The sequence below is a fragment of the Dromaius novaehollandiae genome, chromosome Z (assembly GCF_036370855.1).
Source record: "Dromaius novaehollandiae isolate bDroNov1 chromosome Z, bDroNov1.hap1, whole genome shotgun sequence".
Classification (NCBI taxonomy): Eukaryota; Metazoa; Chordata; class Aves; order Casuariiformes; family Dromaiidae; genus Dromaius; species Dromaius novaehollandiae.
In genome coordinates, this window is record NC_088132.1 from 22,541,899 (window position 1) to 22,560,629 (window position 18,731).

The 18,731-nt window shown below is 38.9% G+C and overlaps 1 protein-coding gene across 2 annotated transcripts in view; it reads left to right on the forward strand.

The window, feature by feature from the left end:
- The window catches only part of ADAMTSL1 (ADAMTS like 1), a 462,450-nt gene that overhangs the window by 353,167 nt on the left and 90,552 nt on the right, over positions 1-18,731 (forward strand). For both annotated transcript variants that reach the window (XM_064502670.1, XM_026097815.2), the window contains 4 exons: positions 843-981; positions 11,362-11,412; positions 16,579-16,783; positions 18,048-18,195. In XM_064502670.1, the coding sequence (XP_064358740.1) occupies positions 843-981; positions 11,362-11,412; positions 16,579-16,783; positions 18,048-18,195 (543 nt within the window). The remainder of the gene's footprint in view (positions 1-842; positions 982-11,361; positions 11,413-16,578; positions 16,784-18,047; positions 18,196-18,731) is intronic.

Consider the following 18,731-nt stretch of genomic DNA (forward strand, 5'->3'; position numbering starts at 1 on the left):
ACAATACCAATTTAATGGGATACAGAAGGGAATAAATCTTTGATGGTAAATCTGTGAAAAAAGTGTGACAGCCCCTTTTGGAGAAGCAGCAGCATTGTGAAAGAGAGGGTGTGGGCACAGGTATTGCTCTTGTGGTGAGCCATGGGAGGAGAGACAGAGAAAGAAAAGATTCTTTCTGACTGAAAAGCAGGGCAAACATTTGCATGGTAGAAGCTGGAAGTGTGAGAGATTTCATCCCCTACCACACACACAGAGAGAGGCAGGGCTTCTGATACCTAATGATGTGTCCTGTGTGGATCTGTGAATTCTCTGGACACATTTTTTTGTGAATGTGACCTTAGAAAATTAGTCCTAACATGTAATTAATCATTTTTTTCCTGAGTCATGTAATTCAATTGCAATCCTATCAGGTCAGGACTGCCTTTTACTGTTTTTATGTGCAGCATCTGTTATGAATGTTATTTTTAACATAGATGTTAAGTAATAGCAACAGCTATGTGAATTCTGAACTATATTCTCCTGTGTCATTGTAGTTTTCAGAAATTTCTGGTGCATAGATACTTTTGTTGGTTATTGGTATATAAGCAGATTCTTCAAGCCTGCTGATCACATTTAGACATGTTTTGTAGAGGTGATGGTGAGGCAGTTTAGAAGATTTATAGGGCGTCCAGTTCTTTTGTAAATTGTTGCTTTAAGCTGTGCTATAAAACAGTAGCTGTTAAGTCCAAAAGTGTTGATGTTTTCAGTAAGCTTTCTATAAAACCAGGACTTAGATGTATTTCAAATAGAAAGAGGAAGAACAACAACAAATCATGTATTCTTTCTCTCATTGGCTATTGCAGGTTATCAACTGACATCTGCTGAATGTTTTGATCTAAGAAGCAACCGGGTAGTAGCTGATCAGTACTGTCACTATTATCCTGAAAATATCAAGCCAAAGCCAAAACTTCAAGAGTGTAATCTGGATCCTTGTCCTGCAAGGTCAGTCAGCTCTAACTTCATAAGAGACCAGGCTCTAAATGAGTAAAATAGAGTAGGTAAATATTCCGCTCACTATTTCTTCTACTGTAATTCAGCCTGTAGTGTAATTCAGACTTTTTCTCGTAATAAGGATGTACTGTGTAGAAACTGGTTTGTGTTTAGCCCCTGCACATTGCAAATATTGCATTCAAAATGGTTGTTTCTTCCCTCCAGATTGTGTTTTGCCTCCTTAAGCGTTATAAAGTATGAGAAAATAAATTGCCCATGATAACATCCCATGATCAGCACATGTGTCTTAAGTGTTGGTGAGACGTGAAAAATTTTCCTGGGGGAAAAATGTTGCTGGAAATTGGTTGTCATCACAGTTAGAGGCATTATTTTTATGGTTTTTACATTTTCCCCTTGATGAAAAGCTTACTTGCAGTCATGGCAGCTTGTAAAAATGTGATACAGGAGTTTGTTCTAATTATCAATACCCTTTGACCTTGCACAGAAAATCACTCTCTACTGCCCTGCTGAACATTCTTCCTCAGAAGATTAATGATAAAAGTAGCAAGATCACAGAGCTAGATCTCCAGCATATCAGAGGAGGAGCAAATGTAACCACAAAAATGACCAGTCCTGTGTTGCACTGATTCCCCTGAATTTCAGCAGAAATTGGGCTGTAACCACTCATAAACCAGAAGCATTTATTTGTGTATTCTGAACCTCTTGGTCCTCTTATGTGGCTTTGCTAAAAAATTTTTGCAGGCAGCCCAGCAAGCATGCATAGAAAGATGCTCTAAAGCCAATTTATTTATTTACTTGTTTCTTTGCCTCTGGAGTTGTTTTGTGCCAGATTTGATCAAGCAAGTTCAAGTAGCTGTCACCTAGAAGTTACTGTGGCCCTTCAGATTTCTGGAGGGCACCAGAGAAAAAGGTTGTCCTAGTCTGGAGAAGAAGGATCTTTTTAAGAGCTGTGGGACTATCTATCATTTGCCTAGGGTAATCACTTTCCAAACCATGAGTACTGGCTTTAGGGTAGGTAAGCATTATCAGAGCAGAACAAAGCAGTCCAGGCTCAAGATGGTTTTTACCTTTTCATCTTCTGAAAAGTTCTCATAAACATTCTTTGAATATTCATACCTGAAATTAACACTCAGTTTCTACATCTCTGATGACACATTTAACCGAAGTGTATGGCAGTTTATATTCCTTCACGCCAATAAATGCCTCCAGTAAATACAGTAAACAGAACATGTTTAATTACTTTGGTTATTTAAATGTATTGAGTTGGGTTAGAATCTTTTCTGTAATAAAAATCTTGCATTTTTTCCTCAGTGATTTTCTCCAGTGACAAAATCTGTTTCTTTGAATTTTTGTTTGTATACTTCAAAGGAATAGTCAGTGAAGTAGGGGCCAGGTCTGATCAAATAAGAGACATAAATATAAATGTCTCAGAGACAGCGATCATTAAAAAATGCAAGGTGCAATGGATCCTATCTTTTAGATTCATCTCTCAATTACCAATTAGAAATTAATCCTATGTAGCTGCTTTTTTTTTTAGCCTAAGCTGTTGTTTTTTTAAAATACAATTCTGGGTCAAATATGTAATTTGCCTCTGGAATTTATAGGACGGATATTTTCCATACTTTCCCCAATAATTTTAAATGGCATATGCATAAATCTTAAGACAGATGGCTGCATGGCACATGGGAAGGAAGAGAGAAAAAAATAACTGCTGGACAGATGTCAGGAAGTAATTTTTGTTTTATATAAGACATAACAAGGCAAAGTTGTTGATATAAAGACCTTGAGGGGAAGGAGAGTCATTTAGAAGTACAGCTATGCTGTCCCAGGGTACAGGCCATAACAGAAAGGAATTGGCTTTTTGGAAATTTCCTCACAGAATGCCAAATTATGAGTGATTATTTTCAAAAGTGCCTTTGTTAAAGAATTCAAAAATCAACAACACAGACAAAAAAACTGAAGGAAATCTGTGCTAACTTCTGGAATCTTTATACTTTGTTTAGGTCAGGAAAAGGGTACGTGAAGAAGAACAATGGTGCTGAGAGTGTGAGGATGTCGTATCAGTTCTGCAGTGTGTTTGCTGTGTGAGTGTGAGCTGCCCTGTTCCTCCAGTATAAAATGAAGATTATAATTTTTTCCTGACAAAAACAGTTTCAATGAAGTATAAATGATTAATGGTTGATGACTGTCCTTACTATATGACAGTGAATGCCACCAAAAAATAATTGTACAAGTACACAGTGGCATTGAATAAAGAAACCAAGAGGAGTTACTCTAGGAGTATTTACATTAAAATTTTTCACAAAGGGTGAATATCAGCCTGAGAGAAAAGATAAAATGAATGGTAGAAGTATTATTTGGGCCTGCAATTATTTGCCTCTTTAGGTTTAGTACATAGAAACTTTTTATCTTATTTCCCTCATTTTGGCAGTCATTAGCACTATTGTTGTCATTTTGAGTGGCAAAAAGACCTTGGACTGAATGAATGTGCAAAGTGAATCAACTTTGCACAAGTACAGTTTCTCACCCATTCAGAGGAGAAGCAATGTGTGGAAGATTACAAGTCCAGTGTCTGGTCCAAGTGTTCTATTTGGCAAAATCCAACATTCAGATTGCAAGTACTAAATTAATTACGAATCTTTTAACTATCCAAAATTTCATGAGGTGGAAGCTCAGAGGAAGGGGTTTTAGCTGTCATCAGTACCATCCTGCCTAATATCTTCTAATGAAAAGTGAATGCCATTTTTTTCTGCTATGAGAAAAGAAGTCTGTTTAGACTTGACTTAACTGGGTGTGCTAAGCATTTGTATAGGATCATCTCTGAGGTGATATAAACTGAAAATACTGTCCATACTTTCATACTTCCATAATTCAAAGGCATTCCTCCAAAAATCAATTTTTGAAAACATATAAAAGGCTTTTTCTCCATCCATCATTGCAGGATACTCTCTAGAAAAGCATCAGTGCTGCATCTAGATTTCCTCTGGAGTTCTTAGGTGGAGTTCTTACTCCGAGCTGCACTGTTCTGTATCTTTTATGAATCTCATCTATTTTTTTGTGCCATGCCTTTCTCTGTAGTCTGTTACTGTGGGGTTCACCAAGTCACAAAAGGAGATTTCGATCCTAAATAAGGACTTCTAAAGGTATCTTCAGCAAAGATTTTAGCTTCACCCAACAGCCGTGCATAAACTGTCTCGAAAACTTCATACTAGCAAGCTTCAAACATGTGGGTTCTTTTTACCACTTTGCCAATAATGCCAGTTTAATCTGCACTGGCAAAAATCCTGGAATTTGCTTAGAGCTTTATTTGTATGCCAGCTGCCAGAAATGATGTTGGTTCCTCTGGAAAGTTTTTGGAAAAATCCCTAGTTCAAGCAAGGCTTTCAACACCCAGATAGCTGAAAGAATTCACAGACAGGCATGGCTTAGAGAGTCCTCCAGCAAAATTATAATCTCTTCTTCCTCCCCATCAAAAAATGTCCTTTGGAGTTTTTATTTCCTATCCATACTGGGTGGTGATGGAGGGAAACATAAGCAAAACGAATTTCATTAGATAAAATTTCATTAGATAAAATTTCATTTCATTAGATAAAATTATCCCTTTTTGCTTGTTAATTTTTAGCTAATCTAACATCAGCAATGCAGTACGATGCAGCACAAGTCAAAATGTGCAAAAGACTGCTAAAATGGTATGGCTATTCAGAGTAATCCTGAGGATTGAGAACTCACTTCATAGAACAAGTTTTAAGTAATCTTAGAGTTCAGTACACTTAGTGACGTGAAAGTCTGTACCATTTCCTGGGCCACAGTGCAAAACATCTGCATGATAAAGTTATGTACATTTCATTCAAGCAAAAGGAGAAGTAGCAATTAGTAAGTCTATATGATTAAAATGACAACATAGAAAATCTTCATAATTAGTAACAGAGATGTCCTCACTTCATTACAGATTGACAGCTGATATGTGAAATTGCCCAATGCATACTTTTTGGCTTGTTATCAACTTCTTTAAAGGTATTAAAGTTGACAGAAATTATCAGACAAGTGTCATAGTAGAGCTGTGTTTCTATTTTCTCCACATTCTATCTTGAAAGATTAATAGAATTAGTGTGCGGGAAAGTTTCTGAAAAGATGGTCTTATTTACACAGTGGCAGCCATAAATCTGCAGTGATGAGAGGGTCTTGGGATACAATGACTCATTTATTGTTATTGCACTGGAGTGATACATAAAATAGATTTAAACTTTGTTTTGAATACTCTTTCGTATAAAATGTCCCATAGTTACTGCAGATACTGAGCTTTTTGACAACCTAGCTTTTTGAATGGATGTAGGACACTGGTCATGCTACTGCCCTTTACTGATCCGTGCCTCAGGCAAATGGTCATTTTTGTGGCTTTGGTCATTTTTACTTAAGTTCTTAATTTGTTACAGGGTGTTGACAATGGTTTTCTGCCTTGTGGTGTTCTCTGAACCTTGGTTGCCTCTGATAGCCGGAGGCTGGTCTCAGTTTCCACAGCCAATCTCATCCATATAAATGATTCTTAAGACAGAAAGAATCATAAGCAAGAGACAGCAATTCAGTCGGGAGATGGATTTATTTTGCCATCAAAACAGAATTGAAAAAAAGGTTTTTGCAGCAGCATGGCTGAAGGTGTGTGTGGTAGAAAAGTGAGACTGATATTAGTGAAAAGTGCGCTGCCTGCAACTGAGTCAAGTGACATAAGTTTTTCCACTTGTAAATTAATGGATGGTAATTTTTGAACAGTTCAGAAGTGACTGAGGAACTACCAAGGCTGTTGGAGGAATAAGCTGAAATGAAGCACTGTGCATGAGAAAGGGGGAAGAAGTTTAGAAGGTCAAAAAGGATTCAGAGCAGCAGGAAAGGTATCATCAGGGAATTTTTCAGGAAGGATGAATTGGAAGTAGTCATACGCTTGCATAGAAATGGCAATACCTATGTCTGCAGATACTGGCAAAGTAGACAGAGAAGGAGCTGATAGCAATGCCATTATTCTGGTTGTTGTAACGTAGGCCATCTGAGTTCAACAGTAGGATAAAGAGTGAATACTGCTAATGCTTGAAGAGGCTATCTTCTTCTCAAGACAAATAGGTGAGAACTAGAACTGTTGGGTAGGGCAAAAGGCATTTAAATTAAGTTAGAAAATGATTTTGTCAGAAGAGGCAGGGAGGATGGGCCAGAAAACATCAATCGGAGTGTTAGAAGTAGTTGAATAAATTCAGCTTTAAGGAGATAATTTATATTAAAGAAAGACATAAAGCCAAAAAGAAGCAACTGAGGTGCTTCACATAATCGCTGTAAGGTGGGAACGTAGATTCTGCACTGCAGTGATCATCAAATGCAGATATCTATCAGTTCAAGATGAAATTATTAGAAAGGTGATGGCAGTCTGTTTTAATTAAATCTAAGAAGAAACCAAAACTGTAGGAAGTAGTAAGATGGTGAATTACAGAGATATTTCACTGTTGAGATTTGCAGTGGATATTCAGCTGTAAACATTTAGTACTAGAAAATAACAACAAATTTCTGTCCTTGTATTAATCATTACTTATCCAAACCACCATAAAGTATTAAACTGAATGAAAATGGGAAACTTCTGTGTCTTCCATTTTAATAGATTTTCAGAAACATTACAACTGTGCTACAGGAACAGAGTACTTTTACTACTTTAAACTTAGAACACCTATTTCAAATCTTGTAAAGAAACAGTCAATCTAGCTCACTTATCCACTATTTCAGATATGTTTTCCTAAAAAATTTGTGTTTTCCATTTCTAAGATTAGTCTTTAACAGTCTATAGTAATGATAAGTAAGCCATATATTTCTTAGAATTTGAAATCAATACATCACAAAGAAGTCAGTGTCATTTATTATAAAGATGAGATATTGTCATGCTGAAGCTGGTTAAATTTGTGAAGCTCTCTGGAGGCTGACATAGAAATACAACTTTCTCAGTCTTTTGTATTGTTTAAGTAGGTTATTAAAGTACCCAGGGACGGTCCATTTTGAAACTTTTTCGATAGAAGACATTGGCTTTTACTCATCTGTAAAACTCTATGCATACATTAAAGAACTGAAGACAAAGTACACAATAGTTCTTCAAGTCAGTTTCCATGCTGATGGAGTGCAAGGTATGCGTCATATGACTATGTATATTTCAGGATTAAGTATGGTGATCCAGAAACCACAAATGGAATTCATATTGCTAGCATAGTTTAGAATTAGGATGCTACTATATGCCGTAGTAGACAATGTTGATTGGAAGTATATTGTTACTATAAATATCATCTAGCCTAGATCTGGATAGAAGCAGTGATATTTTACAGAGTAACACATGAAAAAGGTTAACAGAGGCTGTCTTTTTAAGGGTTTTGATGTCTGTTTTTCTGGGCAGAAAGGGTTCTTGTAGTAAAAGGTGATTGATAATGTCACACAGTGGTGTCTTTGTAAAGCACTATGAGGTGAGGGTGCAGTATCACACACTGCCTTTGTGTCAGGATTTGCAGTGATAAATTGGGGACTTTCTCATAAGCCTGTCCTCTGTTCAGTGATAAACATGGCTCTCTGGAGAATTCTGGCTCATATACATATGTCTTATGTGATAACCTTTTCCAGTCTTCCAAGCTTTTTCTTTCAATGAATTAACTGTCCACAGGTAATTTAAGCTGCTTCAACTTTTTAGTATTATTATATTTATCAATTGCTATTAATGTCTTAGATAGTCCTTGCCCTGCAGATTGTTTTTTCTCAAGTCGCACTGATTTCAGTGAAGGCCTAAGTCTTTGCTGTGCAAGTCCCTGACAGGAAAGAGATATAACAGCTCCAGCTACCTGGAAATGCATGCAGCCATGCAGCCTATAGCATGGCAGGTAGAACCCCCAAAAAGAAACAAGAACAACAGAAGTGAAGGCTGTGAGCCACAGGAGTGTGAGTGGCCCATGGAGGCTGGGGATCAGGACCACAGGGAGCAACAGCCCTAGAATGCCGGCACCACTTCGAGGCTGTTTATCCTTGGGTCCTCCTGGAAATAAGCCACCAAGACCAAGAGCTGAGAGGAGCTGGTCCATTGTCTGAGGGAGAGTCATCAGGGAGCTAGGGGAGAAAGCTGCCTGATATGATCAGTTGCACTAAGGGGGTAGTTTATGGAGGAAAAAGAACTAAAAAGGAAGACAACAACGAAAGTTACAAGAAACACTGCTGCGGGCACCGGTCCCAGAGGAATCAGAACACATGAAGAGATAGCACAGACTGCTGTGGGGCACACATAACTCTGACATCTGCAGTTCCCGTTCCAGCTGGATGTAGGCCTTGGAAGAGCAATTGTGCTGAAGCTGCCAGCATTCAGGAAGAAAACAAACCCATCTACAGGTTATATAAAACAGCTTGTTGATCTGAGACGTGAAATTTCAGACATGAGAGTAAAAAAGCTCTCCAAAATAATCTGCTTTGTGCCACTTGCTTCTGCCAAAGCAGGTTTGTTCTGGCTGTTACATGAATAAATCTGATTTGCTACTCCCACGACAGCCAGGAATTTCAGTGTACTAGAGGAACAGTTGTTTGCCCTCTCCATTTAGCACACCATCCTACATAATCCTCTTTGCATTGTTTGAGCAATGTACAGTGAACAAAGCCCAAATCCTAGATCTTCTCCACCTTTTTGTAAGATTATGATGGATTGATAGGCACATGGAATTTAAGTCTTTCTGATCAGTTAGAAAGTACAGGATTCACCAAAGCAATCTCAAAGTTGATTTCTAAATGATTTACTTAGGTTTGCTTTCTTGTGTGTGGAAAACGCTAGACTAAATAGCAGCTGATGATGATGGTATGATGACCATCTGCCCTTCTGTTGTTTATTCAAGTTGATTAGGGAAAGTCAGAATTTTAATCATTATTCATCAATGGCAAAAGAAAAAAGTTGTCAAAGTCAAATGTTGCCTGAGATAAATAACTTTCATTTTAAAGCATCATGCTGGAGATCTAGGGTCAGGGGTCTTTTTTCTCTCTATACCCATAGGACTTACCTTTCTGGGGACCATTATCTTACCATGGCAGAATCAGTCTTTGGCAGACTTTCACAAATGTGCAAGGATGTCAGTAATTCCATGGAGCTTCATACTGTTTACAGAAATGCAATTCATGGATGCAAAATTCTTTCAGAGTCAGATCCTTCCAATGACAATATTAATTTGGTCCCTTTTTAGTGCTTTGCAGATGTTATTTAATCTTCATAACAGTGTTTGGATATGAGTCAGTTATTTCCGTTGGCATGGTCTTGAATTTTCTGCATTCTAATGCATGTAGCAGCAGAAGACCTTGATTATGCATACAGACTATGCTTATTGGAAAAGAACTATTTCTCACTTCGAGTGAAAAATAGGTTTTGAAATCTTTTTCTTTCTTAGGCAGTAGGAGATTAGGTAGTATAATTATTTTATTTTTGAACTAGTTATATTAATCTTTTTCCCACCAACTTTTCAGCAAGCTGATGAGATGGAAAGTGCAAACAGGTTCACAGTGGAACTTCAGCATCAGTGGTAGAAGAGTCAGAAAAAGAGCATGTATTCCTAAAAGTGTGAGCAAAAAAAAAGCCTCAAAAAAGTCCCCTTCTGATTTCTTATAAAATTACTGCAGAGTTTTTCAAACCTCTGCAGCCATTTGTCAGTCAAGCTAAGTCTGGAAAGTCTTGCTCACTGATCATACTCAAAGTGACCTGTTTGTCTTGATTTCCAAAATTTCCCCATACCAGAACTGTCTTTTATGGATTTTTAGAATTTGCAGAGACATGTGTACATGTAGACACACACAGCCGTGCACAGGGCTCCTGTGACTGCAGAGGTTGCTAACCTGACAGGGAGCAGTCCTGTCCCCATCACACACACTCTCATGGCTTCAGCGTCTTCTAATGCATTAGCTGGAAAATTCCAGCACACTGACCTAGCACTGACTCTTCACTGTGAAAACACAATGGGATCTATTCTCCTATCATGGAAGAATTAGGCACGTAGAAGTCCTACTGACTGAAAGGAGAACAGAGCTCTTTAGCCTAAGCATGACAAGACTCCTTTGAATGTTTAGAGCACTGTTCAGTGAAATGTGTTGAGGACGGAGAATCCTTTCACCCTTCCCCTTCCTTCGCTTTTTCCTCCTTACAGAAACCCTCAGCAGGACACCTTGCACCTCTCATCTGCACAAGGCTCTCAACAGCCACCTTCATCCTTTTCAGCCAGTTTCCTCTGTCCATTACTTGAATTGGGAGAGAGCTTTTTATTTTAGTGCGATTGACATTAACCCTTTCATGGCCCTGTCCCCCTGCCCCCTCCAAGTCCTCTATTGCACAGTGGTGCTGATGAAGCTGGTGTGTAAGGCACTCTGAGATCATCCATTTGATACTAATTGACATGCCCAATAACTGGGAGAGGGGGTGGATAGAGAGTTACTTTGGGTCAGAATCCATCAAAACTGACCATACCATGCAGTGTATGAAATCCCTGGCTAGCATTTTGGTAAGACCGTGTAGTTGCCAATATGTCAAGTGATAGCCGTCTCATGCATAACTGGCATAATACTCATTAAAAAAATTGCTAATTATGTTCTTCACTATTGCCTATTACAATCTTTAGATGCTATATTCTGTAGAGGTTATAATAATAACATCCTATCAAACCAAGCTAATCAATCACCACAATGCCAAAAAGACATCTTCTGTCCAGCTCCTTTTCCAGAAAAGCCCAAATAAAGAGGCAGGCTCTGAATATGAATGAAATTTGACTCCTTTAAGATGGTGAGACATGGATTGCAGATCTGAATTCTTGCACTGGGGTGCCCTCAGTTTGTAATCCCCACTCCTGTAAAAGCAGGCATTGTATCCGAAGGGCAGAAACAACCATGTTATAGTTTAAAACCGTATATAGTTTAAAAAGGGTTTTATCTAGAGTTCTCTGAAGCTGACAGACGTTCTCTTATTGTCTTCAGTGACTCTAAAAGAGAAAATACTATGTATAGGAAAGCTTATTTTTATGGAAGATAGTCACTTTGTCAATTTAAAGAATATTTGGGCAATTCATTTGGGTCATTTGTAACAGTGGATTGCTTCTTAGTCAGACAGTAATACCTTCAGAAGAATAAAAATTTAATTGGTGGTTTATTTGTTTTATTTATTACTTTCAAACAGTAGGATGGGAGCGTATGTTTTGCTTTAAATGTATTAGCACTTTATGTAAAATATCCTTGTTTGGGGGTTTTCTTTGTGATATTGTGTTAACAAAAAGTTGTATAATGTAATCATCTAGTGTTTATTTTATTATGTGTACCTTCTACTCAGAGGGTTGGCATTATTGTTCCTAACAGTGACGGATACAAGCAGATCATGCCCTATGACCTCTACCATCCCCTTCCTCGGTATGTAAAACAATCAACCAGTGCTAGGATTAACAAATACATTTATTGCCTTTGCCCTCATCTCCACGTTGCTGCTTTGCTCTAAAATGAAGATAACACGTTTCTTTCCTCTTGCACTGAACTCTCTTGCAGATTAACCCTGAGATGCTGAAGTGCTAACCTGTTGTTATAAATTCTGCTGATACAGAACTGAAATTATACCCTAGCTGAAGCAGTAATGCAGCTTCATTGAGTGCGTAGTCCTTTTTCTTTCTCTGCCTTTTTTTTCCTCCTTTCTCTCTCTTGCCTTTTCTTCTCCCTCCCTTCCCTCATCTCTGAACAGGGCCATAGCCTGAGGTTTGCAATGAGCTATTAGAGTCTTTCTGTCTGTCTGATGATGTTTCTCTTCTTACTGTGTGGCTTCTTACTGTACTGTGTGGCTCTGGACGTAGAATTCCAGACTACTAAGATTCTGTTCTGTGCATTAGTGTCTCTTGCAAACAGATCACGTGCTTCTAAATCATGAGTTTTTGGTTTTAGAAAGTATTAGTGTTGATGCCTTATTGTTAGGGCCCTGAAAGCCCATGTTAACACCTTTTCTAGATACCTTACTCCTTTGGCTTCTCTAAGAATTCAGAGATCAGGAGCAGGAACAGGACCAGCACCTGATATATATTATTCATTATCTCACAGTTAATGTCCTTAATGTAAGAGGATCCACTTGAGATTTTCATTTAAATAATTATATGAGTAATTACTCAAACACCTGTGAATAAGACAACCGACGATCAAAAATGTTTGGTAGATGAAGGATAATAACCATTTGGTTTTGAAACACTGCCTGGACATGCATTGTGCTTTGTTGTCTTCTTCATTAATCTGTTGTATCACTGAGTCTCATGTCACTGAAAGGACCTTCCAGCTAATATGTTAGTCTCATGTTGCTGAAGAAACGATCTCTTTCAGACCGAGGTGAGGCCTAATGCAATGAGCTCTCTGTGTTTGAGTACACAAGCGCAGTGCATTCAGATTTGATATAGGCTCTCCGGCCAAATCATGGACCCATCCCAAACTATGATTGAGAAGACAACGGAAGAGAGGAACCTGCTTGCCAAATATTGTGGCTCCTGTTCATGTTGGCACCTCCTATGTATGTTTTATGTCATTTGGATATATATGTCAAGTAGGCATGCTTACTTTCTAGTAATGTTCAGTTTATATTTTCTGTGGATTAGGTTTTTCTCATCCTGTATAAATTCTTAGGAACAGAGAGTCATTATCTCATTAAATACTCATGAAATACCCTCCTAAAATATATCGCTGCCTCTCATTCCTTTTTTCTGGAAAACTTTCTTTTTCTCTGTTCTTTATTAAAAAAATAGTAACTTCTAACCTCAAAAATTAAAGCTCAGCTGATAAGTAATATAGAAGCTAGAATATTAATATTGAACTTTAGACTCTGTGTTTGAGTACACCAGATTTTATTTCAATTGTGTGCAAAGGACATGTATATTTACGAAAGAGAGAAAGAGAGAGAATCACGGAATGGTTGAGGTTGGAAGGGACCTCTGGAGATCATCTAGTCCAATCCCCTCCTCCAGCAGATCACCTAGAGCCCATTGCCCAGGACTGTGTCCAGACAGCTTTTGAGTATCTCTAAGGAAGGAGGCTCCACAACCTTTCTGGGCAACCTGTTCCAGTGCCGTCTTACCCTCACAGTACAGAAGTTTTTCCTCATGTTCAGACAGAACTTTCTGTCTTTCAGTTTGTGCCTGTTCCCGCTTGTCCTATTGCTGGGCACCGCTGAGATGAGTCTGGCCCCATCGTCTCTGCACCCTCCCTTTAGATATTTGTACACATTGGTAAGATTTCTCCCTCTCCCTCCACCCAGTCTTCTCTTCTCCACGCTGAAGAGTCCCAGCTCTCTCAGCCTCTTCTCATAGGAGAGATGGTCTAGTCCCTTAATCATCTTAGTAGCCTTTGCTGCACTCGCTTCAGTAGCTCCATGTCTCTCTTGTATTGGGGATCCCAGAACTGGACTCAGGACTCCAGATGAGACCTGACCAGTGCTGAGTAGAGGGGGAGGATTACCTCCTTTGACCTGCTGGGCAATGCTCTTCCTAAGGCAGTGCTGTTCCTAATTGGCTTTCTTGGCCACAAGGGCACATTGCAGGCTTGTGCTCAACTTGGTATCTACCAGGACTTCCAGGTGCTTCTCTACAGAGCTGCTCTCCAGCAGGTCAGCCCCCAGCCTGTGCTGGTGCATGGGGTTATTTCTTCCTAGGTGCAGGACTCTGCACTTCCCTTTATTGAACTTCCTGAAGTTCCTCTCTGCCCATCTCTCCAGCCTGTCAAGGTCCCTCTCAATGGCAGCAGAGCCCTCTGGTGTATTAGCCACTCCTCCCAGTTTTGTATCATCACCCAATTTGCTGAGAGTGCACTCTGTCCCTTCATCCAGGTCATTAAGGAGAACAATTTGTCTGGGAGAACAGTTGTAGATCAGAGTATGAATCAGCAGCACTCAGCAGTGGAAGGACTGTATTTAAGCAAAAAGCATCCTAAGCCGGCCGGTGGACAGAGGCTTTTTCACAGCTGAAGAAATTCCAAAATAGAAGATCAAAATGCCCTGAGGTATTTGGCTTTCAGCAATCCTGAAAGCAAAAAAAAAAATCATTCCTCGGAAATGATCAAAGGTCTGAGACTGGTTCTCAAGCTCTTCTGGGTTACGATCTCACCCTGTAACTGTCCCTTTACATCCACTCTCCTAGTCATATTGTTCTCCTTCAAAGGCTCATACCAGAAGCTCAGGCTGCAACTGCTGGCTAGGACCTCTGTCCCCTTCTTTCTCTCTGTGGTTTCCCTGCTGCTGCCCCGCTCATTCCTCTCTCCCTGCTCTCACATGTGCTCCTATGGATCCCCAAATGGAGCTCAGGTCTTCCCCTCTTGCCCCAGAAGGGAAGACAGACATATATATCTCCTCCAAACCTCAGTGGTGGAGACAGCAGAAACTGAGCAGACCATGAGGCTGGCACAATGCAGGGCCAGGTCGGGGAATAAAAACTGTATTTCCTCTGAACTTGCAGAATTTAAGCAAAAAATTCCAAACAAAACAAAAGCAAACCAAGCAGACCCTGGCTGCACTACCTGTTTGGTGAGACTGGATCCTAACACCAAGGACAGAGCATAGTGAGAAGCTCTCCGGGAGAAGTGGAGAGGAAATCTGAGAAGAGATCCTTGCAAGATTTCCCTAATATAATCCTTCTGCCCTGAAACTTATCCTCAAAAGGAAAAAGCAGAGATCAGTGGATATAATGCTTATTTCAGTGCACTCTTACACATCCTGATTCTTGAAGTGTACCATTTACTTTCGCAAATTCTCAGTCAACATTACACCCGTCGTGTATCACAAGGAGCTATTTCTTCTGCTTTAAGAGCAATATGGCAGAGAACCTTTTTACTTTCTTATCTTACACTGGCATAAAAACTGAGCACCAAATTGCTTGTCTAGGTTTAAGCTGCTTTGTATTGCTGAAGTAGCATTAGGTGTCTAGAAATTTATCCCAAAGATGCCAGGGAATTCCAGATACAATACTTTTATGCATGGGAAAAGCTAGCTGAGACTGGTTTTAGCAGTTCCTGCTGTTAATAGGTACCAATGTGAAGTTTCTACATTTAGTTTAGTGGTGATTAGAAACCTTAGCAATATGCTCGGGAACTTGTTCACAAAAGTCACAGGTAACATATTTGAACAAAAGACATTGCTAGAAGTACCCATTTGTGACATCTGTGGCTTATGCAGAGCACATGGTGCTGCATATGGCAGGGTGTAAAAATGGTTTCAATTCTTCTTTGAGATGAGTTATATAATTAATTGGTGGCTTTACCGCTCATAAACAGCTGTTAACATCAGCCATTTCACACTGAATTTTATGGCACTCTCAACTATTAGTCAAGAGTGGGTAGTACCTAAATGTACTGGAGCTGGTCAAAATAATATAGGTAGATATGGAGAAAAATCAGAGGGAAAGATAAACATTATTCGTATTGCTTAATATTTTTTGTAATCCTGTTGGAATTGCTTAAAAAAATAATTCTTTTGCTGTGACTGGGAGAGAAAATCCTCACCTTTAGCTTTTTTTTCCCTCTTGCCTGAATGAGGAAAGAGGTAAGGGGGTTTCCATGAAATTGACTTTTTTTAATTAAAAAATGTAAATGTGTTACAAAAATCACTCTTTTAGACAAAAAATTGTTGTCAAAAGATTTTTTCCTTAAATAACAGGTTTTTCAAATATTTCCAAGTAGCTAGAAGATACGTATGTTTATACTGTTAGGCAAATGTAAATCTATACAGGAATATCCACACTGGTTCATGACAGTGGTCCCATACCCTTTCTATGGAACACTGGACAACAACCACTAAATAAGAGAGGGAATACCAATCTATATTTTATGCACATGCACATGTACACACATAAAAGCCTACATGCACGATTATATATGCATCATTGTAAAAAAAATTTCTCATAATTATTTATGACTTGTCAGAACATATACATTGTTCTTTTGGTTTTTCCTTACATTTTCTAATGGAACCTGTTCAGAAAAGATTGTTTCTGAATTCCTCTCACTGTCTCAACTGTAATCAAACAATGCCTGCATGGTTTCTCCATCAGAGGCCACGTACCCTATGAGTCATAGCCTCTTCTTCTCTTCTTTGAGAATTTCCTCACCCCAATTTTTTTTTATTCGGTTGTGTCACCAGAAGGAAGGACTACTATTTTCCACAACGTTATAGCAAAAGGGACATTAGCCTCAGAGTTCATTGAGCTTCTAGCAATTTCTGACAAAGATGTCTCAGAATATGTCAAACTGTGTGAAAACATGATAATCCCATCAGTTAATTAAAAGGAATTAAGTTAAAAGTAATTAGAATTTCTGTGGCAGTAGTCACTGGGTTAGCAGGAAAGAGGGGATTTCATGTTACTAATCTGTGACTTAAAGACAACAGCCCACAGAACGCTTTGTTTTTATGGCCATTTATAAAAATATATGAATAACTTTTACTCAGATGAATCATAAAAAAACTCCTTTAGATAACAGGTTATGCAATTGGGGTTAGAGGGAGGTGGGGGGGTGAGGAGGAGTTCCTTTTTCTGAAGCCTCAGCTTTGTTTTGTTTTGTTCTCAGATGGGAAAGTACGCCCTGGACTGCCTGTTCATCATCCTGTGGAGGGGGGATTCAAAGCCGCAGTGTCTCATGTGTGGAGGAAGACATTCAAGGGCATATCAGCCCTGTGGAAGAGTGGAAGTGCATGTACACTCCAAAGATGCCTGTTGTCCAGCCTTGCAATATATTTGACTGCCCAAAGTGGCTTGCTCAGGAATGGTCTCCGGTAATCAGTTCAACTTTGTTGATTTTGTATTTAATAAGTGAAGAATACATCTTAGAGTCAGAGAATAATGCCAATAGTTTAGTGAGCCTGACAATGTAGGAGTGTTCTCTGTAGCTATTTTCCTTCCTTATGTATTATTATGACCTCTGTTTTAAATGAATCTGTTTGTCTAACTACAAAGTAAATATTCAGGATTAATATTAATAGAATTAACATGACTAAAGAGAATGATGGAAAAACAAATCAGATCTGTCACATTAATTTGTGATCCTCTAAAACAATAAACTGGGAACATAAATGAAATGCACAAAACAAAAGGAATAAGCTGTTCGTGGGCATGTAAGCCGTAACTTGAGTATCATGAATTGCTGAGGATTGGGCAGAAATGTATAAAGCCAGATCTGACTCTGCTGTTTGATGCGTTTTGTCCCTCTAATTTGTCAGTTCGTGACTCTGTTTTACTTTTCTATGAAAGTAGATGTCTGGTAGCAAAGTTCTGTGATTTTGTTCATAAAGACTTGATCCTGAACCTAGTTTCTCATCGCCTCAGTTTCTCAACAAGTAAAATGCTTTTTAAAAAACTAAGATAGCTCACCCACAGTTGAGGTGTTCTTATTGATTGTGAAGTGTTTAGTGATTTCCAGATGAAAGCTACTATCTAAGAGCAAAGTAATGTTGGTGGTATCCCTAGTCCTCCCTATTTGTTGGTAGTTTTGATTCCCTCCCATCCATCCACTTCTGAAACTTTCTGTACAGGGGGAAAAAGTGATGTACCTTACCAAAAATAGACTGAAAAGGAAGAAAATTTAAGAAAGTGTCTGAAGGAAGAAAGACCAAATAGTTTCCCGTTTTGTTTTGTGCCATATTCCAAAATAGCTCAGTGTCTCCCCTGCTAACCCATACTACTTAGTACAAGCAGAGCAGAGTGGCTCTAGATGAACCTGACAAGGTGTTACTGAGCATATCCAATGTGAGACATATGGCCACCAGCCAAGCAGCCAATGCCGAGAGTGACACTGCAAGAGAAATACAGCAACAAAATGTCCAAACCAACCAAATGTGCACAGCAAAAAGGCAAAAATATGTGTCAATTTTATACCTTACCCCAAATTACCTAATACTATGAGTAATTTATGATCAAGATTGGGTGTTACTGCATCATGTTTTGCCCCGCAGTGTTCACATACTTCTGTTGAATAACCTTTTTTTTTTCCAGTTGTGACATACTGTGTTTGTTCCCTCCTTCCTTCTTTCTTCCTTTCAGTGCACTGTGACCTGTGGACAAGGACTCAGATACCGTGTGGTTCTTTGCATTGATCACAGAGGGATGCATACAGGAGGCTGTAGCCCTAAAACAAAGCCACACATAAAAGAAGAATGCATCATACCCACTCCTTGCTACAAACCCAAAGGTAATGAAATAGAAGGAGTCTCAGAAATTTTTCTTTTATGAGCACTGTTTCCATCTGCACTGAATTCTGAATTTGTACCTTTAAGGCCTGCCATTCTTAACTCAGTTTGCCTGTTAGCAAGGTGGAGTGAATGCTAGCCCTTTCCTCTTTCTTATAAATACTAGAATTTAAACTGTTAATTTGTGATCCAGCAGTCTAAACAATGTCTAAATTTGACCTTTGTGTAAGCAGGTTTAACCTCCTTGTCTGTATCTGAGCTAAATCTGGCCAATTTCATTAAAGGAATTTAATGTATAAATAATATTTATGGTAGATAAACATAACTGTGGGTTTAAAGAGCCTGCTCACAAGTTGGAGGCTTGAAGTAAGTCAAGCACTGTATCCCAGCAAAAAGTTCTTCTTCCCCGCAAGGCTGCAAAATTTGACAGACTTTCAGACTAGAAGCATTTTATAGTAAGAAATATTCATCCTGGATACAGAATTGAGTGTTTCTTGACTTGGGCCTCAGATAGAGAGTAACATTGTGGTAAATTTCC